General features: G+C 38.5%; 6 protein-coding genes and 1 long non-coding RNA gene across 12 annotated transcripts; 4 read left to right on the plus strand and 3 right to left on the minus strand.

Moving 5' to 3' along the window:
- The first annotated feature begins 780 nt into the window (after positions 1-780).
- On the plus strand, positions 781-4,249 carry WNK1 (WNK family serine/threonine-protein kinase 1). 4 transcript variants are annotated; one of them, XM_021961826.2, is made up of 7 exons: positions 784-1,216; positions 1,301-1,338; positions 1,503-1,730; positions 1,848-2,068; positions 2,203-2,363; positions 2,474-2,912; positions 3,005-4,249. In XM_021961826.2, exons 1-7 carry the CDS (start codon positions 1,142-1,144, stop codon positions 4,048-4,050), a joined length of 2,208 nt encoding a protein of 735 aa, XP_021817518.2. In that variant the 5' UTR covers positions 784-1,141; the 3' UTR covers positions 4,051-4,249. The 4 variants fall into 4 exon arrangements, with proteins under 4 accessions (XP_088111135.1, XP_021817518.2, XP_021817519.2 ...); XM_021961827.2 differs by having other exon boundaries at positions 785-1,216; positions 2,206-2,363; XM_088255009.1 differs by having other exon boundaries at positions 781-1,216; positions 1,503-2,068; positions 2,206-2,363.
- A 3,205-nt stretch (positions 4,250-7,454) lies between these two features.
- LOC110759780 (myelin-associated oligodendrocyte basic protein) lies at positions 7,455-10,561 on the minus strand. Its single transcript, XM_021961907.2, has 6 exons — positions 9,723-10,561; positions 9,110-9,212; positions 8,909-8,964; positions 8,421-8,585; positions 7,815-7,928; positions 7,455-7,721 (listed from the first exon to the last, which is right to left on the minus strand). Exons 1-6 carry the CDS (start codon positions 10,410-10,412, stop codon positions 7,629-7,631), a joined length of 1,221 nt encoding a protein of 406 aa, XP_021817599.1. The 5' UTR covers positions 10,413-10,561; the 3' UTR covers positions 7,455-7,628.
- Positions 10,562-10,760: 199 nt separating this feature from the next.
- On the plus strand, positions 10,761-12,736 carry LOC110759779 (small ribosomal subunit protein eS24z). The gene is made up of 5 exons (XM_021961906.2): positions 10,761-10,941; positions 11,237-11,278; positions 11,452-11,622; positions 12,262-12,348; positions 12,436-12,736. The coding sequence occupies exons 1-5, from the start codon at positions 10,870-10,872 to the stop codon at positions 12,475-12,477; spliced, it is 414 nt and encodes a 137-aa protein (XP_021817598.1). The 5' UTR covers positions 10,761-10,869; the 3' UTR covers positions 12,478-12,736.
- A 680-nt stretch (positions 12,737-13,416) lies between these two features.
- On the minus strand, positions 13,417-14,007 carry LOC110759778 (protein HEAT INTOLERANT 4-like). Its single transcript, XM_021961904.2, has one exon. The coding sequence runs from the start codon at positions 14,005-14,007 to the stop codon at positions 13,417-13,419; it is 591 nt and encodes a 196-aa protein (XP_021817596.2).
- A 469-nt stretch (positions 14,008-14,476) lies between these two features.
- Positions 14,477-17,456, plus strand: LOC110759793 (Cytidine/deoxycytidylate deaminase family protein). Of its 3 annotated transcripts, none has more exons than XM_021961929.2 (5): positions 14,477-14,652; positions 15,751-15,828; positions 16,181-16,371; positions 16,955-17,059; positions 17,152-17,456. In XM_021961929.2, exons 1-5 carry the CDS (start codon positions 14,637-14,639, stop codon positions 17,338-17,340), a joined length of 579 nt encoding a protein of 192 aa, XP_021817621.1. In that variant the 5' UTR covers positions 14,477-14,636; the 3' UTR covers positions 17,341-17,456. The 3 variants fall into 3 exon arrangements, with proteins under 3 accessions (XP_021817621.1, XP_088110069.1, XP_021817624.1); XM_021961932.2 differs by having other exon boundaries at positions 14,480-14,652; positions 15,769-15,828; XM_088253943.1 differs by lacking the exon at positions 15,751-15,828.
- A 475-nt stretch (positions 17,457-17,931) lies between these two features.
- LOC110759620 (uncharacterized) lies at positions 17,932-20,136 on the plus strand. The gene is made up of 3 exons (XR_002527145.2): positions 17,932-18,107; positions 18,700-19,011; positions 19,823-20,136. It is a non-coding gene; the product is annotated as an uncharacterized LOC110759620 (long non-coding RNA).
- A 2,766-nt stretch (positions 20,137-22,902) lies between these two features.
- Positions 22,903-24,741, minus strand: LOC110759704 (DNA-binding storekeeper protein-related transcriptional regulator). Its single transcript, XM_021961805.2, has one exon. It carries the CDS (start codon positions 24,490-24,492, stop codon positions 23,191-23,193), a length of 1,302 nt encoding a protein of 433 aa, XP_021817497.2. The 5' UTR covers positions 24,493-24,741; the 3' UTR covers positions 22,903-23,190.
- Positions 24,742-25,721: the final 980 nt, after the last annotated feature.

A 25,721-nucleotide genomic window follows, 5' to 3' on the forward strand; every position in this document is an offset into this window, starting at 1 on the left:
AAACTGTGTTACTAAATAAACAATTAAAAACATAAAACCGGATGAAAATTTAAATTATGCGCATACATAAAAAGTGTTATGAATTTATTTAAGTATCGGAAAAGTAGCAAGTGTTAATAATTTCTTTAAAAAAGATTGCTAATCATTTCTCTTTCATTTTTATGATACAAAGATGGCTAATCATTTCAATTCGTTCAACAACGCTTGTGTTTAAGTTTTTTGAATTTTTGATGGGTCGACGGTCAGCCCCACCCACACAAACCAAATTAAACCAAACCAAATTAATCAAAGATGAAAGCGTACGCATTTCCGTATTTACGTATTTATGAGCAATGGTCTGGTCTGGTCCAACCCAAAACGCAAGTTTAGGTTGAGTATCAAGGTCAGCTCAAGTGGGGCCCTTGGTTTCTAATCAATTACTTTTTTCTTCTTTTTTGCTGTTGTTGAAAATCAGTTACTTTTACTCTCCTCAAAATTTGCACCCTACCATACCCTCCTCCACAGGATAAACTTACTTGGAACAAGAATAACATTATTTTGTTAGGTTAATCACGATATGATAAATTTTTCATGTGTCAATATGTGATTAGTCAAAAATAATAAAATAATACTATTTCCGATTCATAAAAGTTTTTCTGCCTCTGCAGTAGAAAAAAAGTATAGAGTTTTTGGAGTTTATCAAGCAGCGAGAAAGACTTCAGTCTTTGTTTTCTTCTCTCTCTCTCACCTATAATAATTTGACTTGCATTTGTTTTTGTCACGTACCGTCGTGGGAGATGGGACTGGGTGTAGGTTTTGCCTTGTTTGTATTCACTCACAAGGCGTGGAAAGAGTTTTACACCTGCTACAAAACCTTGCTGTTATTCTCCTTTTCTATCTCAAATATTACATAATAATAAACAATTAATATTGTTGTTGAGGAAAAAATAATGTTCCTTTTTCCCTTGGTCTTTTAATTTTCATCCCCTGAAGCGTTCAGAAAGTGATATTTTATGATAAAATTATAAATCCTCTCTCTCCATTCTCTGTGTGTGTTTGTGTGTTGTTTGTGTGTCAGAAGAGAGGCAGCAATAAGGCTAATCATAGCAAAAGCTAAAAAGAGAGCAAAACTGAGAGATACATAATAGATTGGTTTACAGAAATGAATGGTCTTCTTGAACCAGATTACTCTGACTCTGAGTTTGTTGAAGTCGATCCAACTGGGAGATATGGCAGGGTAACTAAACCTCTCTCTCTCTCTCATTTTCTCTGTGTCCTCTGCTTAAAGTTTGATCCTTTTTACCTGTTTTTTTGGTTGCAGTACAATGAAATCCTCGGCAAAGGAGCCTCAAAGACAGTGTATGAATTCAAGCTCTTCTATTTCTTCAAAAATCATGAAAACCCAGTTAGATTTCTCAAAAAGTTGAACTAGTTTTGGGTCTTTCTGTGAGTATATGGAAATGATACTTGGTAGATTTTTTTTGAATATATATATATATATTTTTGGTGTTTTATCGTTGCAGTTACAGAGCATTTGATGAGTACGAAGGGATTGAAGTTGCTTGGAACCAGGTCAAGCTTTATGATTTCCTGCAAAGCCCTGAAGATCTTGAGAGGCTTTACTGTGAAATTCATCTCTTAAAGACATTGAAGCACAAAAACATTATGAAGTTCTACACTTCCTGGGTTGATACTGCAAACAGAAACATCAATTTTGTGACTGAAATGTTCACTTCTGGGACTCTCAAGCAGTATGTATTTTGTGAGTTTTTAATATATAAAAAAAACAGTTTATGCTTTTTTTTCTTCTTCCCTAAATCCATTTCTGATGTATCATCTTTTCCGGGTTTTCTTTTTATCACTGGTAGGTACAGGCTAAAGCACAAGCGAGTTAACATCAGAGCAGTTAAGCATTGGTGTCGGCAGATCTTGAGAGGGCTTCTGTATCTACATAGTCATGATCCTCCTGTGATCCATAGAGATCTCAAGTGTGACAACATCTTTATCAATGGAAACCAAGGGGAAGTGAAGATAGGTGATCTTGGTTTAGCAGCAATCTTAAGGAAATCACATGCCGCTCACTGTGTTGGTATGTTTTGTTTCATAAATTATCATATTTAGACTGCAAATTTTGTTTCTTTGTTAATTTGTAAAGTTGGTTGGAATAAGGGAGAGTTATTTAAAGTTAATATGTGTTTAGACTTTGTTTCCTTTTTATTAAAGTAGGGACACCAGAGTTCATGGCTCCAGAGGTGTATGAAGAGGCATATAATGAGCTAGTTGACATTTATTCATTTGGGATGTGCATTTTGGAAATGGTCACTTTTGAATATCCATATAGTGAATGCACTCATCCTGCTCAGATCTACAAGAAAGTTGTTTCTGTAAGAGGATTCTCTTTCTATTTCTCTTTCCCTTTGTTTCCAGTTGCATGCTTTACTTTCTATAGGAAAATTGTGACATCTAGATTCCTTTCTCATGCTTTATTTCATAGGGTAAAAAACCAGATGCTCTGTACAAAGTAAAAGATCCTGAAGTACGACAATTCGTTGAGAAATGCTTGGCAACTGCATCTTTGAGGCTGTCTGCAAGGGAGCTTTTGAACGACCAATTTCTCCAAATCGATGAATGTGAATACGATTTGAGACCAGTAGATTATGGCAGGCAGATAGATGACATGGGTCCTCTTTTAAGGCAGCCTCTTTTTGAGCTTCATCGAAGCAACAGTTCCTTTAGTAATGGATACTCAAATGGTTTTGGTTATGATTCCCAAAATGAATGGGGGTATCATCCTGTTGATGCGGAGTCAAGTGGAATTGAACTCTTTGAGCACCATGACGACGAACATTCTGAAGATGTTGACATAAGTATTAAAGGGAAGAGAAGAGAAGATGGTGGCATCTTTTTGAGACTTAGAATTGCAGATAAAGAAGGTTGGATTGACTTTACTCTCTTTCCAAAGTTTATATGTGGATTATTTAATTGTGGAAATTAATGTACCTCTGTAAATCCTACTGCTTTGCAGGTCGTATCCGGAACATCTATTTCCCATTTGATATTGAGACCGATACAGCATTTAGCGTGGCAACCGAAATGGTTGCAGAGTTGGATATCACAGATCAGGATGTAACCAGAATAGCAGATATGATTGATGGGGAAATTGCTTTGTTGGTACCCGATTGGCAGCCAGGGCCAGGAATAGTGGAAACACCCCGATATGCTAACCAAGGCTTCTGTCACAATTGTGCTTCCAATCACACCTCTAGTGGTTCCATGATGGAATTTCTGTCAAACAACCCTAGTGCCAAGAACTTGCAAGTTCTTCAATGTTGTAAACAAGGATGTGCTTCGATGCATGGCCGTTTTGAGGAGATTACATACCAAGCCGATGAGTCTGAGCATCATGTGACAGAGGGTGCACCAAATGAATCAAGCCAATCGGACTGCCTTCATTACCAAGAAATTTGGGGACAGCACGAAAGTCGCGAACTTAGTTCAATAGGCTCTGGACAGAGTCATTCTGATGGAGAATATGAAAAATTGGATCAGTTAGTCACGGTTGAGGATGAGCAAGATCTTGAATTGGAAAGCAATCCTGCATCCCATGCAGGAAATTCTACAAAAAATTTATCCGGTTCTCATTCTTTTTCTATGATCCCTTCAACTTACCATGAACTCCCAGACACTCATGAGAATGAAATTCAGGAGTTTAGATGGCTCAAAGCAAAGCACCAAATGGAGCTGAGGGAACTTAGAGATCGGCAGATAAGACTTGTCTCAAAATCTTCAGATAATGGAAGTAAAGAACACGAATTAGCTAATGGGGTCTTGTCATCTTTGGTATCAAGCACATTACAAGGACTCAACAATGTGATGCTCTCAAAATCTTGTGCTTATGATCAAAGAAATTTAAGTCCCAATTTCCATGCTAATCTCAATAAGAGCTGCGAGGCGATGGAGTCTCCTAATGCTGAGGATGAGGTCACTGCCAAGAGTTTCTGCACAGGATCATTGCTTCCTCAGTCTCTTCGCAGGACAGTTTCTCTCCCAGTTGATGCAGTTGATGTATAAACTTGCCAGGCACAAAATGTATTCTTTTAGACAAGTTCAATACACTTGCATAAGCTCTATCTTTGTATGGTTACCAAGGTCATCCCTTTTTCTCCAATGGGATGTGGCTCTCCGGGAAACTGGGATGATGTGTAATGTATTTAGTAATCATGCGTAATTATATATACGAGGGGAAAATGCAAGTTTTGAGGCCTATAAAGATTCTAGTCAAGTCCTTAATATTACACATCAACTGCTGACCTTAGATGAGCACTGTTTTGCTATTCTCGGTTAATAATGCAATGATATGTAGAAAAGTTACCCCTCGTGTGATTGCACTACTGGCCGGAACCATCCTCGTTGCATGAAAGTCTCTCTCTTTGGATAGAGCGTCGGAACTCCCGAAGGCATATATTTTATTGGGTGCTCTTCGGCTTTTGAGTCTGTTGATTGAGAGGGATGAAAATTGAAAAGTGATGATGAATTGAATTATTGGCATGTCTGGTGCTGGCCAATGAGAGGCTTTATCAGGACTTTTTGCCATGCTTCTTGTAGGACCCTCTTCAACATATGTCAATTATGGAGTGGTTTTTTCAAAGAGGATGAATAGCTTGGCCCACAAAAACAAATCATGTTCCATGTTCCATGCATGCTGATCTACTTAGAATCAGGTTTGCATATATCGCCAAAAAAAAAAAAAAAAAAGAAACTGGATCCTTTAATATGAGGAGGGTCCATTGGTCCACATAGTAACTTTGCTGAGGGTGAAAGGGACACCTAAGCTAATCTAAATCACATAAAAGCTGTAAAGCCACTAGGCTATCAAACCATATCTTCATCTTGTGCCAAAAACTTGTACCCAAGTTGTACTCTTTGTGGAAGTGCGCTTTAATTTGCAGGGTCAAAACTCGAACCAGAGAGAACATCATTTCTTTTTTCTCCTTTTCTTTTCTTTTCTTTCTTGGTTTGTAAAAGTGGGTAGCAAAGTGGACGCCAAGCCAACTAGTCTTTTGTTTATTTATATATATTGCTATTGCATGCTGGCTTGGGGTGTTGAATTCAGACCAACTCAAATGGTTTTAAAAATTGTAACTTTATTGGAAAATCCACACCAATATAGATCGTGGATGCGTGCGTGAAGTCTTCGATATACATCAGAATCAAGAAAAACAAAAAGCACTTTGGGTTACCTTACATAATAAATTAATTAGTAATGTAGGGGGATTGGATGATCTTATAAAAAAATAAGTAAAAACTTTGGAAAAAAATCAGATTATTTAGGCAGCACGAATCACTCTCACGACTTTTTTAAGTTTTAAAACCAGATAATGATGACAAAAAATATGCGCAACTTTCTGATAATTTGACACCAAATAAGGGATAAAATCCAAATCGACTTTCTGGCCAGATATGGATAATAAATATACTTGATAGTTCTTAGACAACGAAAGCCACGTGCATGCGACCCATTGCCCATTCCTCATAAACAAATCAATGAGATATTTTGTTTTTCTTCTTCTTGTTCATCTCTTTGGGTGCCCAGCCCAGCAATCAAATGCGTGACTGTGACTATGATTCATCAAAGTGTAGTGGAGGAGAGTTGAATACTTGAAAGTGATGAAGGGTTAAGAGAGCCTCTTTTGAATGATTGGAAGGGTTGCATGCTTACCACCTTTCTCACTTAAATAATGCCATGATGTAAACTTGGCTGAGTTGATGTTGAGTTTGCTTTGCGAAAGTGGGAATTTTTATTTTTAATAGAAGTGATAGTCGAAAATAAATAAATTTAATTTAATTTACGATGAGGGTTTCAAACTTGAGTGCAAAGAGGCGGGTTCCCTTATTAAAATCTGCAAGGTGGGAACTTTTTAAGTCCTGAAAAATGTATTTTTTAACTACCTTATTTTAATAAATAGTTTTCACCAAAAAAGTGTTGGTGGGATGGAGCTACCTGCTGAAATATTCCCATTTTGAATTAAAAAAGCATGAGAGGAACACAAGGTTTTCACTCAAATATTGTCATAAAGAAATTTCGTAGCCAGCCAGCCTTCTTACTCTTGGTCTTTTGAAACGTTTATTGCGAGCTCTCTTATAAATGGGATTGCAGACCCACAAAAAGCAATTTGGAGCTTTTGGGAAAGTGGAATATATTCTTATTTCCAATATCTCATACCAGAAATGTGTGATTTCAAAAATGTGTATTCCATTTGACAAGTTGCAGATCTTGGTTGAAACTTGAAAGTGGTAAGTAAATATTCCACTTTCTGAGGGTGCGTTTGATAACTATTTTAATTTTAGTTTTTATTTTTTGTGTTAAAGTATAGAGGAATAAGAGAGAAAATGAAAGCGAGAATGAGAGTGGAGATGAGATTTAGAGGGAAGATGAGAGGGGAGGATGGGAGGGAGGAGTGACAAAAGTGAAAACAAAAACTAAAAACTAAAATCTATTTGAAATTGTTTTCACTTTTGTTACACCTCCCCCCATCCTCCTCTTTCATCCTCTCTCTCAATCTCATACTCACTCCCATTCTCACTCTCATTTTCCTCTATGCACTGGCACAAAAAATGAAAACTAAAAATGAAAATTGAAATGATTATCAAACGTCCGTGAGTAAATTGCTGCATCATGTTCCTGTAAATGTAACTCTCTGTGGTAGATTTCAGAATATGACTTCCACTTTCCGGGTTGGCATAAGACACCATTATCATTGACTCAACGGATTCATGAATGAAGGGGATTATAAACTATAATATTATTGGAGTTGGACCACTTGGTAACTTTGCCCAACTTGATTGGACCCAACCTCCAACCCAGTCTGTGTCTAATGTCAATTTATCTCTTGAGGACCTCAGCCCATTGAAAAAACAATGATAAAATTTTGCGGCTAAAAAGCTAGAGAGTTGAAACTTCTCTGCCGAAAGTCATCCATTCTTAAGGAATGTTAGGCAAACTCCACAATAACTGATACGACTAGTTTTGAAGCTCAGTTCAAACCTCGATATGTCCTTGTCATAATCCTAACCAGATGTAACTAGTAACCGAGCCACACCATTACAAGGAACTATTGTTGCTCGATTTACTTACTAATCTATTCCTAACCTTCTCCTTCCAAAGAAAAAAAAGGGAGCTGCTCTTTTGTCCACTTTACACTCTCTTTTGTTTTTTAATACTTTTGTAATTACCATTACAAAGGAGTGTAAGTGGACAAAAGGAGAGTGGAAATCAGGAGCAAAAGATATCAGGTCAAACCAAAAGATTAGAGCCTCTACGTTTAAGAGTCAACTAGTATTCATTACTATAAGAAACTTGCTAATTATTATATCTGGCCAGCTATGTATGTAGTCTAACTGTAGTTTTTGTTGTATTAAATTTGCTGCAGTACATCTCTATTACACGGATGATTGTAGTTTATGCGAGGAAACTCTGTACTAAATATAGAAACCTCTGTATAAAAGTTGTATAATACAAAAAACACAATTTCTTAGATATTCAGTATTTCTGTACACCATAGACATACCCTAGTTAAGTGGACGTTCATCCAATATGCAGTCCGGTTCATACCTCTTGCAGCATAATGCAGAGTGGCCGGAATGTTCTCTCATAAAGGCCTCAGAAGCGGGTAATCTTCAAGTAGTTCCCGCTCCGACAGAGTGTCAGTTTCATTCTGAGGAGTCCACAACACCTCTACTGCCTGCAGGAAAAAGAACAAAATTATATGTATCAAGCACAAATAGAAAAAGAGAAACTTACAACTTCCACGTCAAAGTAGACATTTTTCTCTTACTAATATTTTGTTTGAGGGAATGGATCCAAGCTTTTGCAACGCTTCCTTCAAGTCACCACTACCATTGATGGCGGGCAACTTATGCACTCCTTCAGCAGCCACCAAAATCGTTATCTGATCAAAATCTGGTCAGAAAACAGATTGATACAAACATTTCTATTCCCTAAAACAATCCTGAAACTAGCCAACTCAATTACGAAATTCTATCTCATTCCTCAAAGACTAGAAGAGAAGAGAAACTAAACCATGTCAGAATTATAATAGAGTCATGACAATCACTTCTTACATTAACACAGTATAAGTCATCAATAGTACCAAAATGGAAAGACTACAAAGATGAGGTCAAGAAATGTTTATAACTCCTCTGCAAATTAGGCCAGTTAAATTAGGCAGCCCACTGTTTCTAAAGCATGGCAAGAAGGCTTTCCTTATCATAATTGACCAAAGAGTGCTAAACTCTATAACACAATGCTTACATTTGAAAACACTGATTTTTCTAGAACATTTGAAATGTAACCTGTAAATGAACAACATAGGTTTGTACTTCGGTAAATGAATAAAAATTGGGAATGTGTATTATCATAAGCCATCCCAACTCTATCTTACCACTATATATTCGTTGCGGAATCCATTAGCTCTCTGGCTTGATGAGCTTTGCCTTTTTATGTTGTTCACATTGACAAGTGTCTCTTCGTCAAATTTACCCCTTTCTTCAATAGAAAGCTGATTAAAGCGTTTCTCTGCATCCTCTATGCCTCGCTTTTGAGCAACCTACAAGTATGCCAGAAGTTATAGTTCATGTTGATACAACCAAACATGTGCACCAGAAATCTAAGAGCAGCAACGGTTTTGATCTTTAAAAAGTTAGCATGTGCTGTTTGGATTTTTGATGAGTAGTTGTCAGTGCCATATATTATCTCATAAGTTGTTAGTACAATTGTTTTAAGAGAGAGGAATTCTCTTGAATTATTATTATCTGATTTTAGGCTTTCTACCATGTCTGATAATGGTAAGCAACAACACTGATGCACTAAACTGCAATCGTTCACCTGCGTAGATTAACCAAATCATCCAGAGGATGATATTGAACTTACAGATGAATAACCTGAGATGCAATAATCAGGGTGCCGAAGCAAAGCTAGTGTTGTCTCTGCAAAGAAATGTGTAGTAAAAATTGCATCAGAATACCTAAAAGAAACAAAATAAAAGATACAAAACAGTAGCAGGGTATTTTGTATACGGTATAAAACCCAGTCCTAAAACCTCAGTTGCAGTATGTGTCTCTGTGTGTTCACCTGTCAAAACATATCCCAAACCCTCAGAGGTAGAAGTATCTGCAGTTTCAGCAATCCGATTAAGATCCCTTTGAAGTGCTCGCCCCATGCCTAACAAACCAACCTTAGAGAACGGGATAAAATGATGGTGAAACTATCAGATTGAAATCCAACAGAAGAGTCAACAAAGTTCATATCACATTTCTAAAATATAAGGCTAGTGGAACAAGAACATAAAATATCAAACAATCAACCCTTCTTTAACAAGTGCCACCACAAAAAGAAAAAAGCTCCACCTTTTGCTGCTACAGCACAAAAATATTAGTTCTACAACCAACCCATCCACAAGCTAATTGAAGGAAATCTATTTGCAATAGAAACTAGATTGAATGCCAAGCAGGGACAACAAGTCAACAAACAATTGATTGGGTCATATGTATGAAAAGCTCTAATTTTACAAGAAAATGAGTTTCGGAATTTCAAACTACATGGCAGCAGCACTGATATTATCAATATTAAGAAAGCATTCTGAAAAAAATCATTGCCTTGTGACAATTAAAATTTATAAGCATTCAATCACTCAAATATGTATAAAAATGCGTCAACAAATTAAAGAATGAGAATTCAGCCATACCTGAAGCTTGAGAACACTTGTTTTCTCAGTAGCAGTAAGCACACTACCCTCGGACCGATCCGAGAGGAACCCCGAAACCAAAACAAACGCAGCGAAACCCGTCAAGATCAGAAAGAAACTCGACCCGGCACCCACTCCGAACCCAAATGCTGGCCCAACGTAAACCCCACCACCCCCACTGAACCCGAACGGCGAAGGCGCGTAGTAAGGCGCGGAGTACGAAAAATCGGGTCTTGAACTTGAAGTCCTCGGCACCGAGTAGCTCCTCGACGACGACGACGAAGAAGACGACCGCGACGAGAACGAGCTCCCCCCGACCCGCCCTCCCGAGGCGGCCAATGCCGAATTCGGGTCGGACATCAATAACAGACCCAATAAAACGGCAGCCATTGCCGGCTTTCTCAACGCCTTGAGAGCATTTAATAGTTTACTGGTGATAAGCTCAAGCGGGTTTGCTGGGTTATCTTTGATAACAGGGGACAGAGACTGAGTGTGATCAAGGTCTGGTTTTGAGTCGGTTGAGTGCTTGAAGCATTTGACCTTGAAATTACAGGAAGCTTGTTCAACGTCGAAGGTTGAGCTGAATTTGATTGGCTTGGTGGGCAGAGGACGAAGAGGAGGCAAGAGAAATGGGCAGCTGCTATGCTTCCATTTCAATGGGTTGGGTTGGAGCAGCGAAGCAGTTGCCATGAATATTTGCTTCGAGTGTTTTGGAATTGAAGGAATGTGAAGGTGTGGACGATGTGTGCTTTGTTTTGAGAAATCAAATCAAATTGGGAAGTTGTTGTGGCCGCTGGCTAAGCAGCTGTCGTCTCGTCCCTTTGATTCGTTCAATCTCAGCCTCATCTTCGTCGTCTCTTTTCTCAAGAACTCATGAAGATAGACGTGCTGGGCACGTGACTTCCACTGAGTCATTGACCCGAATTAATCAGGGAATTTGGGCCTAGTCCACAAAGATTTGAACATATTTTGGCCCAAACCAAAAGCGACCCAAAGCTTTCGTCCTCCTTCAAAACCCTAATCCAATAAAAGCAAACTTTTCTTTCTCCCTTACCCTCTCTGCCTCAGCTGCTGCTTCTGCATTTCCGCCTCATTGCCCTCTGGTTAGGTATCTTCCATTCCTAGGCTAAGCCTATCAAAACCAACCATGGCGGACAAGGCAGTCACCATCCGTACCAGGAAGTTCATGACCAACAGGCTTCTCTCTCGCAAGCAATTCGTGAGTACCTCCCTACTTTCTTTCTTTCTTTCTTTGGTATACAACCTAAACCTAAATAGTTTTAGTCTTTGGTGTTTCAATGCGGTTTTGGATTTCATGTTTATTTTTACGTGCCATTGCTCTATTTTAGTGTTATTCTCTTGGTTTTCTGAACTTCTTTTTATGTTGGATTTGAGAGGGTTTAGTCGAAAAGCGCGTTGAAAATGATTTATGGGATGTTGGTGTTGTCAGCTTTCCCTCGTTAATCTTCTTACGGGTTTAATTGTAGTGCCTCTGTTACTTTTGTTCCCCGTAGGTCATTGATGTTCTTCATCCAGGCAGGCCAAATGTTTCCAAGGTATTGTTGTTTTTCTTTTCAAATTTCAGCTTTTACATAATTGCTTTCAATATTGTTTGAACTTTATCGACTATATATTTGTTATTTGAATTTTTGTCTCATAAAAAAGAGCAATAATGTGAATTATGCACTTGCTCAGTAATAAAATGTATTGGTTTTTCGGTCTTGTGAAGGCTGAGCTGAAGGAGAAGCTAGCTAGACTCTATGAGGTTAAGGACCCGAATTCAATCTTTGTTTTCAAGTTCCGGGCTCACTTTGGTGGTGGTAAATCTACTGGATTTGGATTGATTTATGATTCTGTCGAAAACGCAAAGAAGTACGAGCCAAAGTACAGGTTGATCAGGGTAAGTCCAGAGTTAAATAATAAGTTCATCTAAGGTTTTCCTTTTTTTTTTCTTTTTATGTTTTAGTTTAACACTAGGAAATTCCCACTGCTAGAACTGTAGCTAGCCCTGCTGAAGTGATTGTGATTATCACCTGAGTAACTCCTATGCTGAATTAACTTAAGCCAAGTTAGTAAGAACTGTAGAGATGTTGATTGTTTATACTATGAGATGCCTTTTTGTTTTAGTTTCTGCCGTTCATCCAATTTAAAGTATTATCAATTTTAGTTTATTTATTTTCCCTAAATAAATAGTCTTTCTCAGAACATTGCTTGATGATCGGTTATTTGCAGTCAGATAATCTCGTTTAATTGGATTTTAAGGATTTACATGTATTATAATTCTATAAAGCCGATCACAGATTGTGAGTTGGTCCTTTGTGTTTATTAGTTTTTTTTTGTATTTTTTTGGCATGTGGTAGTAGTTGAGCATGAGTTAATACTTATATCTATTGTTTTGCTAAACTAAGCTTGGCGAGCAAGATTAGATTTATTTTTCTTATTATTGGCAATAATCTCCGACCCTTTTATTTCCATCGCTTGATCGTTTTCATAGTTTGTTAGTGTATTCATACCACTGAAAATGTTTTTTATATGGCAGAATGGACTTGATACTAAGATAGAGAAGTCAAGAAAGCAGTTGAAGGAAAGGAAGAACAGAGCCAAGAAGATCAGAGGAGTAAAGAAGGTAAGAGAGTTGCTTATATTATTTGCTTGCGTAATTATAGTTTGATTTCAGTACTTTGGTTACAATTATTTGGTTCCTTTGGCGCAGACCAAGGCTTCAGATGCTGCCAAGGCTGGAAAGAAGAAATGATCTCAGTAGTTTTGATGCTGATTTTTACAGCCCATAGCAGCAATGGGCTTTCCTTAAATATGTTTTGCCTTTAGGTGCGTTTGAAATGAAGCTTCTTTTAGTGCCATTGTGGGTTTTATAGAGCCAGCGGCTGTTTAGTTTGTTTGTTTGTTTGTTTTTTTTTTCTCTTTTTGTTCTTGCAAAATTTCAGTATTCTGAAATGGACAAATTTAGAATATTGAGTAGCAACAGATTTCAGATTATTTATTGACTTCCATCATTTAGTTGTGATTCTTGCCAATACTAGCGTAGCGATTGAATGTGACGTTTCCACGGGATGATTGCCAAAGTGCAGATGCTTCCTTAATCTTATTTATAAACATCTATTTAATCGGGTATTATAAAAAGCTCTTTGATTAAAAATTCAAGTTCACTAGTTATTAGACTTTACACATTGAATAACTAATCTAATTCAACAGATAGTTTGAGCAACCAAGTCGAATTAGGTTTTGGATTTTTAAACTTGTTCACAGGACCTCATGAGCCTTGCCGCAATACTTATTGATGAATTTATATTTAGCCTTTGATATGTCAGGAGTTTCTGGAGATTGCATGGGGTAGAACTTATAAATCCTCATATTTTCAAAACCCTCCTCCTCTGCCTCTGGAGCTGCATGAACATTAGTACTTTTTCGCATGGCTTGTCTAAATTCCCGTTGATGCTTTCTCTTTGCTCCATATAGTTTGTCCAGGACATATTCCTTCAAGCCAGCCTTCATAACTGGAGATAACTCGTTATCGTCTTTTAACTCATCTATGATGGTCTCGGCAACTCCATCTATCTCGCGCTCTACCCAGCACCAATGATCCTCTTCTTCCTTGTGATCCAAGTAAGGCATGTAGTGTTGAAGTTTCATGGAACCTTCTTCCTTCAAGGATTTCAAAGCAGCCCTAGCCCTACTATGAGTACTGCCCCAACACAAATACTCGAGCAGATTTCATCACTCTCTCAGCTTCTTGGGCGTCTCTCTTCTTGTCCGGAGGAATGTACGGAACCCAATCCATGTGGAACTGTTTCATTGGAACTCTGGTTTCTTCACCATTTCCTTGGCTATCAAATGGTTTGATGCTCAGTTCATAGGCAGGCTGGAAAGGCGATACAATGGCCACCACCATAGGGACTGTAATTTCTTCTTCAGAGCTTCTCTGGATATGGCATTCGATTGTGCCGAATAGATACACTTTGTTGCTATCTTTGCCGATAATCTCTTGATGGAGCTTTCCTCCCTCTTCCAATGCTTGTTCCAGACTGGTGAAATCCCACTTGAATTTGTTGTGCACAGCCTCCATTTTGTCCCAACCTGTCCCAACAGGAAACGCAGCCTTCCATAGCTCTTCCAGTTTTCGGGTCTCCTCTGGGGACTCAGGTTTGGGGCTGGGCTCGGGCTCGACTGCCTTGACCCGCTTTCGCAATGACTGAGTGTCTGCAGGCTTCTGGCTGGCCTCTATTTCCATCTGTCTAACCTTCCTCTTTGCTCCTCCTTTCCTCATTGTAATGATAATTGAAATAATTCTATGAGAAAGGAAAAGCCACCGTTTAATATATTTATAGGAGAGTGAGTGGAGTAGGGGTTTCCTATTTTCCTCGTCAGTTTTGGAAAACTTTCGTAATTAAAGTAGCGTCCAACCCAATCATATAAATTAGAAACCCACCCAATTTGAATTTGCAATTGGTCTTTAGAAGCAATTCATTCAAAAACCCAAAGGGCCGAAAGGGAACCAAACCAGGCCCAAAACCAAATTGAAAGTCAACGAAAGTAGACTAACAAGATTCCCTTTATGTACTCGCATTCACACTTCGACATGTCGTGTCTTTGTCTCTCTATTTTTTCTCATACTCTTTTTCCGTTATCTCCGGTCTCTTTCCTTCTCGCTCTTTACCAACAGCTATTATTATTTTTGTCCAAAAAATTAAATTACTATTATATGTAAAAATAAATACATATAAAAATAATTGGTGGACCAGGTCATCTCAATTCTCATCGCGCTTTCTTTCTTCCTTTCACGTTTCCCATTTCTCTAGATTTTATCCTCCTCACACCCCATTTCTTGACTATCCCAATTCAGTTCCTCATTCTTTCGATCTTTCTCTCTTCTTTCGTACATCTCCAATTCCCGTCATGGCGGATGCTAATGGTTTGTGTCTTTCACCCCATTTATATTTTTATACTCTTTTGCTCTTCTTTTCTGTTCGTTTACTTTCTTGGCTATTATTATCAGATCATGCATATATTTCCCATTTACTGCAAGAAAAAAAATTGTGTGTGTGTGTGTGTGTGAATTGAGTATGCGCTTGTGCCATGGTTTTGCTCATTTACTGTCTGCGACTTTGGACTGAATTTTTGTTTCTAAGGCTGGGTGCGTTTCCTGTTCTGATTCTCATATTTGTTTCTGGGTAAGTCCAGATTTGTTTGTATCACCATTTCCATGAAAATTATAATATTTTATATTCTGGTGCCCCTTGCAACTTGTAAGTGTTTTTTACTAGGACTTGCCTTGATTTTAGCTCAAGAAAGTAGAAAAGTAACTTGGATGTGTTGCAAACACTGAATTCAAGCTATTTAACTACTAACATTGATTTAAATCCCTAGATTTGAGATCCCATATTCCAATTTGTAGAATTCTAATGCTCCACCAACCATCCCTTACGCACAACTTAATCGATCATGTAGCTGCTTTGAAGCAAATTGATTAAAAATGTCGAAAATTTGCATTTTCTTCGCAAAATCTTGTAGATACATGTCTTTTATCATATCCAGTAGTGATGGCAAGACATTTAGTCTTGAAGTAGGGATCGTTTTGTGCCCTTGACTGCAATGTGAATTGGAGCAACCATGAATTACCGTTCTCCATTTCCTTTGAAGACGTGTGAATCTCTCTTCAGTTGTACTTTTACAAGATTATCTTATGCTTTCATTTAGAATTTGTCTGCATTCACTCCTAATTTGTTTGATTTATGAAATTTTCTTTCTCGTGTTCACCCATATATTGTTTTTTTTCTTTTCCTTTTCATGGAAATTCTAGGATAACTGTGTATAAATTGGAAGCATAAACTTGGTTGGAGCCTTGATTGGATAAAATGTTATTTCCTTTACATTGTTATTGCGAGTGCATATAATATAATTCATTGCACTTCTATTGTATATTAATAGGAAATTTCAAAGTGTGGTGTGAAATGTTGGTATTTGTTATATGCATATGGGAACTTTGGGTGCTTTGCTTAATCATAGTTAGCCCTCCTCCATTTGGTAGTGGTGGAAGCGAACGATGGAACCATTTCCGTGGCTTCTGCATTTGCTGCTCATCATCAAGGTAACACCAAATTTGTCTTTTGTCTCGTTACCATTTCCCTTCCCCAATGTGCAATGAAGATTACTATAGTATATAAACAGTCAATAATACACTTTAGGCAGTTGGGCTAGTCTTGCTATCAGCTGTTTTTTTTTTTTTTGGGAAGAACTTAAATATATGGTTTGTATAGATGAGCAATAGAGTTTTTATGCCCCTATTTATATTATTTTGTTGATATTCAATTTGTAACATCTAGCTAAAGAAGTAATATATTTACTTATTTGCCTTGTCAGAAAAGGCGGTACTTTGCAAAATCATCAGATATGGTCTTCATAATTATCATGCTTTGCTTTTCATTTTATTTTTCAACCAGTTGTACAGGATAGAGACCACAAATTCTTAACAGAAGCAGTTGGAGAAGCTTATAAGGGAGTTGAATGTGGAGATGGAGGGCCATTTGGCGCAGTTGTTGTTCGTAATGATGAAATAGTTGTCAGCTGTCACAACATGGTTTTGAAAAACACTGATCCGACTGCCCATGCAGAGGTTACTGCCATAAGAGAGGTTCGACTATTAAATTACTACATTGCCTCATGATGGTGGTTTTGCTTACTGAAAACATGGTGGTAATAATGCCAAAATGGTTAGATCCTTCCCAGCGTGTGTACACATAGACATACTCATGCATATTGGTTTAGGGAAGACTTAATGTCATTTTTGTTTAGTCTTTATAATAAAGTGAGCTTGAAAGTTTCGTGTAAATACCATCTTATTGGTACTGTTTTTTTCTGCTCACTTAAGTGAATTCTGATGCCTAATGTTTTCACCTGATAGCACTTGCCCTTCAGCAGTTGATGTCGAGAGGGACAATGTTACTGTAACAGAAAAACTGATTATACACACACACACACACACACACACAAAAAGGTTTTATGTTCCGTATGGTCATTGTAGAGTTGTAAGCATGATGAGTATGTATATAGATCTTAGCGAATATGTTTCCGAAATCATATCCCATTGTTTTCAGTTTCTACTAGTTTTAGTTACCCCCCTGTTCTTTATTTGATATTGAATTTCTGTCATGCTTTCTATCTTGTGCCTCCAAATGCTTTACGGATTTCATGCTCGAGATAAAAAATTTCCACAGGCCTGTAAGAAGCTCAATCAGATAGAGCTCGCAGACTGCGAAATATATGCATCTTGTGAGCCATGCCCAATGTGCTTTGGTGCTATCCATCTTTCAAGACTAAAGGTCCAATTTTCAAACCTTTTAGCTTCTGCATAGTAATGAGTGGATCACATTGCTATTATGTTTCCATAATTTGTCGTGCCCTTTCTGAACAGAGGTTGGTTTATGGAGCTAAAGCCGAAGCAGCGATAGCAATTGGGTTTGATGATTTCATTGCGGATGCACTAAGGGGCACTGCATATTATCAAAAGGCTCACTTGGAGATCAAGAAAGCTGATGGTAACGGTGCTGTTATTGCTGAACAAGTATTTGAGAAAACAAAGGCGAAATTTCCCATGTATTGATTTTCATGATTCCCTTAATGGTGAAAATTCCACCATAACTGATTGAAGACTCAATTCTGTTATTACAAGACATTTAAAAAATTCAGGAAAAGAAAATTTGGTGGTTTCCTCAATAATGACTTTTCATTATACAGTCAGCTGTTGCATATTGAGAAATTGAAATTTGGAGCTTGTTTTATAAGAAATTTTACATTGCACATTGTTCAAATTAATGGGTACTATGCAAGAGGCTTGTAGCTTAAGTAGTTAAGAGCATTTATTCTTACATCCGACGTCCCAGTTTCGATTCTCCTCCACCTTTATATAAAAAAAACATATATATTGGATATTATAGTCCAATAATTTAACGCTTTTGGCTTGTGGTGGGTCAGCTTGTTTAGCTTTAAATAAACATAATGAGATAGAATTAAACATGGTTGGGAATTTCTTTGGACCAAAAAGTTGGAAGCTCAAAACGACGATCGTATATCTCTAGAATGTTCGAGAATGTTCTGTTTTTTTTATAATTATTTTGGGTCGGTGAAACTCATTCACCAAAGCCCAAAAGTGCCCATAAAATAGTTGCCCAGCAAACCCAAATAAGACAACGGGCCTTCTCTACAAGAATTTTTAGAGAGAGAGAGAGCCCTTTCATTGTTTATCTAAGTTCAGAGAAGCAAAGTGCGGTTCGAGAGAGAGAGGCGCAGAGAGAGGAGGCGAGATCGCGTCCCTGCTTCGACGATGAAGTGGACGACACTCGACAACAGAGCCATGCGGCGCCGGAGAAGGTAAACATGCCATCTTATTCCTTAGAATCTGATTCGAAAATGATTGATCTCAAACCCTAATTGAGTTCGAGGTTTTATGGCGAATGAGGCAATGGATACTTGATTTTTCTCTTAATGTGTATTAGTATTTCTATTCCTTGTTGCTTTCTTTATTTTTTTTTGCGAGAAATAATGGAAGAAAGATAGTCTCTCTCTCTGTTCAGTTCGTGGCATGATTTCTTTTCATGTCTGTTCGGATAAAAAGAAAACGTTAAAGCCCCAATTTTATAATTTGGATCTTAAATTTTTTACTAATTTAAACCCAGCTATTTCCATGATATTTGATTTGGAGAAATTTCAATTTCGTTCATGTATTGACTTGGACTTTACAATCTGTGGTTTCAATTGAACTTTTGATGGGCAATTTTGTTTATGGGACATGAAAAACAATACGTGAGAAATTTCGGTTAGAAGAAGAAGAGGTACTACTAGAATTTTGTAAGCTTCTGCAATCAATAAAATTTACTGTGGAGATCTTCTACCCCTTTCATTTCATTCTTCCTCCTATTAACAGTGAATTAAGTGTGTGTTTTTTTGCTCAATGTTGTTGCAGTTTGAAGCTCTGGTCAAGCTGTAGTGAAAGTGCAACGAGTGCTTCTGTGAAATCTCGTGAGCTTTCGTGAATGTGTGAAAGTGACCCAGACCAGACCGCAAGACCTTGCAACGTTAACGGCCTTCCTGAAATTTTGTCCAACCCCACCCAGCGCAGTTTGACAACCTTCGGCCCAATAACCACCTTGACCCTAGAAGAAAGGATCCTAGAATGGCTTCTTGGCCCAGATTGAAAATATTCAGCTTAATCACAGCCCGGTTTCCAAACGTTTAACCCAACTAAAGCTTACGGAGCCATGCCGCACCGGAGAAGGTAAGCATTCCATCTTATTCCTTAGAATCTGATTCGAAAATTATTGACCTCAAACCCTAATTGAGTTCGAGGTTTATGGCGGATGAGGCAGTCGATACTCGATTTTTCTCTTAATGTGTATTAGTATTTATAGTTGTTGCTTTCTTTATTTATACTTGCGTGAAATAATGGAAGAAAGATAGTCACTCACTCTCTCTCTCTCTGCGTTCAGTTTGTGGCAAGATTTCTTTTCATGTTTGTTTGGACAAAAAGAAAATGTTAAGCCCCAATTTTACAGTGGAGGCATATGTTGACTTTTTATAAATTGGATCTGAAGTTTTTCAGTAATTTGAACCTAGCTAATTCCATGATATTTGAATAGGAGAAATTTCAATTTTGTTCATGTTTTTGACTTGGACTTTAGAATCTGTGGTTTCAATTGAACTTTTGATGGACTGTTTTGTTGATGGAACATGAAAAACAATACATGAGAAATTTTGGTTAGAAGAAGAAGAGGTACTGCTAGGGTTTTCTTTTTTAACATTGTTTTCTGTTTTCAAGCGGAAGAGTTTCTTTGTAATTATATTAGGTTTAGGGTTTGAATTGTTATTTATTCATGAATCTCTTTAAAAATGTGTAATACAGACAGCAGCATGTCTCTCTCTCACATGGTGTTTGTTTGTTTGCCTTCCTCGCCGTGATTATTTCCTGGGGATTTTTAAATCATTAAAATTTACTGTGGAGATCTTCTTCCTCTTTTGTTTCATTCTTCCTCATATTAACAGTGAATTAATTAATGGTATGTTTTTCGGTCAATGTTATGTTGTTGCAGTTTGAAGCTCTCTCTGGTCAAGTTTGGGGCCAATGATTTCGCAATAACTAAGCAAATATAAAGTATGATTTTTGTTGCAGAGCCCTGATGGGTTAACTGTGATTTTGGGAGGGTCTTTGGACCACCGAGCACCGACAAAGCAAGAATCTCCCCTCTGGATGGTTTATTTTAAGCGTAATAACCGTGCCAAGTGCTATTTTTCCTCGAGGTTTTGCTACTTTGGGTCTTTTAACTGAAATGCATCAATCCCATTGGTTAATGATGCATGTAAGTATATGATGGTATTGAGCTGTGCAGCTCTTTTGTGTGGACCATTATTATCATTAGCTCTTCTAGTCATTACATTTCAAAAATTCAGAAGGATTTTTAGTAAAATCAATAATTCTCTTATATGAATACAAAATGTAGTTGGTGTATAGAAAAAACCAAATGTAGATGAGCAACTTTGTATTTTGTAGAAAAATAAATAATACATGTTTCTCCAACTAATGCAAAATTTAGTACATACTGCGCGCATTTACTCTCTGTCACATTTTACTGCGCATCACATATAGTTTTGGGCCAATGATTGAGAACTGAGGCCCTTTAAATTTGGGTCCCAATAAAGGCCAAATTTCCAGAACTTAAATAGTGTGGGCCCCATAACTGGGTAGATATAAGTGCAGCCCAATGTCCTGGACATAAGCCTAATACCTTGTAAGTTTAGCCCAATGTAAAGGAAAAGGCCCAATATCCAGGATATAGTGTGTACATGTCGTTTATGGACCCTTCAGCGGGGCTATTTTGTCGTTTATTGGCCATCACTGGGCCTGTTTTGTAGTTTTTGGTTCATCATTGGGCCTATTGTGTTGTTTAGTTTCCTTTTGATGGGCTTATCCCGTCTTTTAGGGATCCTTGAATGGGCCTATTTTGTCGTTTATGTTCATTGGGCCTATTTTGTCAGTTATTGTCTTTTCACTGGGCCTATTTTTGTCGTTTATCGCCTTCTTTGGGCCTGTTTTGTCGGTTATTGGCTTGGCCTGTTTTGTCGGTTATTGTAATTTTGTTGGGCCTAATTTGTCGTTTGTTAATTTTTGGTGGGCTGTCTATTGGGCCTATTTTGTCGTTTATTGGCCATCATTGGGCCTGTTTTGTAGTTTTTGTTTCATCACTGGGCCTATTGTGTCGTTTAGTTTCCTTTTGATGGGCTTATCCCCTCTTTTAGGGATCCTTGAATGGGCCTATTTTGTGGTTTATGTTCATTGGGCCTATTTTGTCGGTTATTGTCTTTTCACTGGACCTATTTTTGTCGTTTATGGCCTTTTTTGGGCCTGTTTTGTCGTTTATTGTAATTCTGTTGGGCCTAATTTGTCGTTTGTTATATCTTTGGTGGGCTATCTATTGGGCCTATTTTGTCGTTTATTGTCCATCATTGGGCCTATTTTGTCGTTTACGGGACTGTATTGGGCCTATTGTGTCCTTTATGTGACTCCACTGGGCCTGTTTTGTCCTTTACTGTCTTTTCGGTGGGCTTTTTTGTCGTTTATGGGGACTTCATTGGGCCTATTTTGTCTTGATGTGGCCGTCATTGGGCCTATTTTGTCTTTATGTGGCCTTCATTGGGCCTATTTTGTCGTTTATGGGACTCTATTGGGCCTATTTTGTCGTTTGTGAGACTTCATTGGGCCCATATCGTCGGTTATGGGATTCCATTGGGCCTATTTTATCGATTTTTGGGCCTCTGGGGTGCTTATTTTGTCGTTTAATGGCGTTTCATTGGGCCTATGTTGTCGTTTATGAGCCTATAGTGGGCTTACTTTGTCATTTGTGGGTGATTCAGTGGGCTTACTTTGTCTTTTATGCTCTCACGTTAATGGGCTGAAACCCGGGGGCTGTTTCACTTTTGGAGCAAACTTCTGGGCCTCTTTTAACACTATTGGCCCAACTTATGGGCCCTTTAGAACCGAAATTAACGATTTAGTCTCACATTTCGAACACCCTATGGAACATCCAGGTGGGAAAAGTTCAGCAGATACAGCAATAATATGGCCCAACTTTTAGTATTTTTGCAGGAGTAAAATATAGCCGATCTCTAACCCCGGATGCATCTAATACACTCCTCAACTAACCATCACAAAATGGCAACTACTATACCACTGCATTGAATATCAACACCACATTCAAATCTCCAAAAGAAATTGGTCAGATTACTGAGGACTTAAACCAAAACCCCAACATTTTAAGAGATTCCAAGACTAACAATCCACATATAAATATAACTGGTTAAGGCCAAAGTCTTAGACTCAGGGTGGCATAAAATAAGAATTCAATTCACGGTGACTCAGTGTATGAGATCTGTCTCAGCTTTGAACGGATTTCAAACATCAAAGAAAATCCTTTGAAATACACAATTTCGTCTAAACACACATAAAATAAATCAAGATACATAGATAAAGCTAGTTCATGTCTAGCTACAGCTATATACGTTACGTACACGTCTTTTATGAATTTACTCTACGTAACTAACACAAGTATATATGCATATGCCTGCCTGTACACACGTGTAGTTCTAAAGATAACCATAGCTAGTAAAGTAAAATCCTAAATTAAATAATAACTATGTGCAAGTTTGAAGACAGATCTTGTCTCAAGTGTATGACTCGCTGTCTTACTTACATATCATAGCTTTCAAGGTCTTGAAAAAGAAAGGAACAAATAAAAACCTTAAACATGAAATAAAATAAAACTCCAACATCAAACATGTCAAAACTGATAATACACCAATATCTAGTGGCTTAGCCCAAGTAGGTATGAAATGAATATTCATCAGCTTTCCATAAGCTAGGAAAAATCTAAATGATCAACTCACAAAAATAAAAACAGCTCTAGATTAGAAGGGTAAATGGGAGGGCATATCATGACCAAGAAGAAGTTCAGGCCTTTAGAACATACGGTGATTTCTAAATTCCTTCTACCTGCAATCCCGTAAATGAAATCTCCAGATTTTTAACACATGATTACAATCAAACGCAATAAATAAAGTGCCTGACTTGATCAATTTTTTGTCAAAAAACATATCATCTACATCAAGATACAGTAAGGAAACGAAAATTTTCTCATCTATAAATTATTTCATCAATTATCTACACATGTCTAAAGCATATGAACAAAACTATCAAAAGACTAAACAATCATCAGAAAATAATTATTCAACAACTGTTCTATGAAACCAACAAAGACGAAAATTCGAAAATGCGAACACCAGCTGCACCATCAACCATTTGATCAGAGACCACGCAAATTTATATGAACAAAAAATTCAAGATTCGAGGAAAGTCCCACAACTTACTAGCAATGCCAACCTTCAATCTGAAGCCCACATGGATTCATCAGCCTCGGCTGGATCGTAACTCCTCCAATGCAACTTTTATCTGATTTTGAACCAACTCCAATCGCTTGGAGTACACCTCCAACTCCAAAATCTGCTGCTTCCTCCACTTCTCATCTGCCCCTTCACCACCACCAAAATTCAAATTCATGGACGGCCCGCCGAAGCTCAATGGAATAGGATTCAATGACAACCCTCCGAACCCTCTAGCTGACCCGCCGCCCATTGCACTACTCAGCAACTCCTTGAACAATGGAGACAAACAACTCTTCACCGTCTCCTCAATCAACCCGTGAACATTACAATTGCTGCAACTATTACCACCACCACCACCACCATGGTTACTGTTATTAATGCTGTTGTTATTATCTTTAATTACAGGCGATGGCTCAACGAAACCTCCACGGGACGGTGGCGGTTTTTCTTCGGCTCTAAGCTGCGTTCGCGAGCGCTTGCGCGATCTCGGCGTGGACTTCTTATCGCCGGCTAAACCAGCAGCCTCCTCGTTCTTAATCTCATAATTGTTGAAATTGGGATTGTTAGGGTTAGGGCTCGGATCTTCATCGTCCAAGGCGTTATCGTCGGGGCCGATACGGCCGATATTGCTCCAGATCTTGCGGGAGATCTCGAACGTGGCTTGATCGTGAGGGCTCTTGAAGCTAACTTCTTTGCCGCTGGCGATTTTGTTGAGGACGTTCCGGTACTTTTTCTTCAGCCTCCGGAGCTTCTCGACGAGCTGGTTCTTGTTGAAGTCAAGCTGGAGCTTGGACTTGATCTGGTCGTAGAACAAGGCGGTGTCGTTTTGGCCGTGGTGCGAGCCTTTGTTGCCTCGCATCGTCGTGTAGTCGAGGAAGCCTTGCAAGAGCTCGATCTCATCCTCGTCGGTCCACAGCCTCTGGAAGAGTCTCCGAGAGTCGTCGAGGGCCGCCGGCTTCTTCTCTTCGGGCTGGGGGGACAGAACGGCGTGTCGTTTGGGATCGGAGGACAATACGGCGTCGTTGGCGATTACGGTAGTTGCGGTGGAGGTCGTAGTGGCCAGAGCTAAGGGAGGGGGTTCCCGAGCGGGCAGGGCAACGGTGACGGTGGGAGTGGCGATGGCGACGGGGAGAGAGTCGGTGGCACCGGCGGAAGAGGTGGAAGGGGAGGCAGAGTTGATGACATCATCATTTAGGACGTCGTCGTCATCGTCGACGTCATCTTCTTCCTCGTCGTCGTCGACGACGTCGTCTTCTTCCTCGTCGTCTTGGGAGGAGGAGGAGAGGTCCCCTTCGGGCAGAACGGCGTCGTCTTGGTCGGGGGCCATTCCTCAGCTAGAATGGGAATTTTGGTAAAAATTGGGGGGGGTGAGGTAAGCAAAGTGTTTTGGTGGAAAAAGAAGAACAGGAAGAGAGAGAGAGAGAGAAGTAGTTGGGGTTAGGCCGAGAGAGAGGGAAGGACGGAGGCAAGTGGGGTTGGAGTTGGGTTGGTTCACGAGGTTTTGGTTAGCCTTATTTTTATGCGTTGCGTGTTGGAGTGTTGATGAAATGAAAGGGTGGACCTGACTTGGTGGTGGTGCTTTCTTTGGTTTGGTTTTGGTTTGGTGTCGTGGGAGAGAGAGAGAGGAGGACCCAACTTATATGGACCCACACACCCACGCCACTTCCAACTAATCAATTCCTAAATATTGGCAAATCCGTCGTCGTATCCAATTATTTCAGTTTTTGAATTTACGGATCCAAACCAAATCCGCTAAGTCATCAAAATAAATCAAAATTTTATTAAATCCACCGATTTTGAACACCCCTAACCATCAAAACAAATTAACGCATTAGTTTGTAAAAGATCCACTAGTATAGTAATTTAGAGTATTTACTCGTTCAAGCAAAATTATGGGTTCGAGTTCTAACATATTGTAGTATGTGTGAATTTAATAAAACATTTCCCTTCTCAATAAGAAAGCTCCTCCAAAAAAAAAAAATTAGCTATGAAAGAAAAGAAATTTGAAATTAACTATATGACTAAAGTCAGAGTGTACCGTCTCAACACAAACAAGAGGCAACTCCTATTTAAAAGGAAAATGAATAAAATGGGTTGGGCTGCAAGCAATGCAACTTCATGGGAAATGGCTTCTGGAATTGTTTTACAATCATCTTCATTGGATCAGCTTCTTTCAGGAAAAAAACAAAACAAAAAATATTGCAAGTCAAGTCACCTATTTGATCATCTAAACCCTATGATATGAGCTTGTTCACTACATGTTTCGAGCATGCACCTACCAAATTCAGATCATGAACAAGCGTAGTGTATATGACTTGGTCCAAATTGTATGGCCGCAGCATTATGTTGAGAGCTGGGTGGTATAATTGATTGAGCAAGTGACTATATTCAACTACTAACACAAATATCGAATAAATTTAAATGGATGATGTCATAAACCGTACGTGTTATGTGTCACTACAACTGTACAATATCTTAGTTGGTAGAAATATAAACGAATTTTTGCCTGCACTGATGAGATCATATACAAGATACATGATTACAAAAAAAAAATGA

The sequence above is a fragment of the Prunus avium genome, chromosome 6 (assembly GCF_965620075.1).
Source record: "Prunus avium chromosome 6, drPruAviu1.hap1.1, whole genome shotgun sequence".
Taxonomy (NCBI): domain Eukaryota; kingdom Viridiplantae; phylum Streptophyta; class Magnoliopsida; order Rosales; family Rosaceae; genus Prunus; species Prunus avium.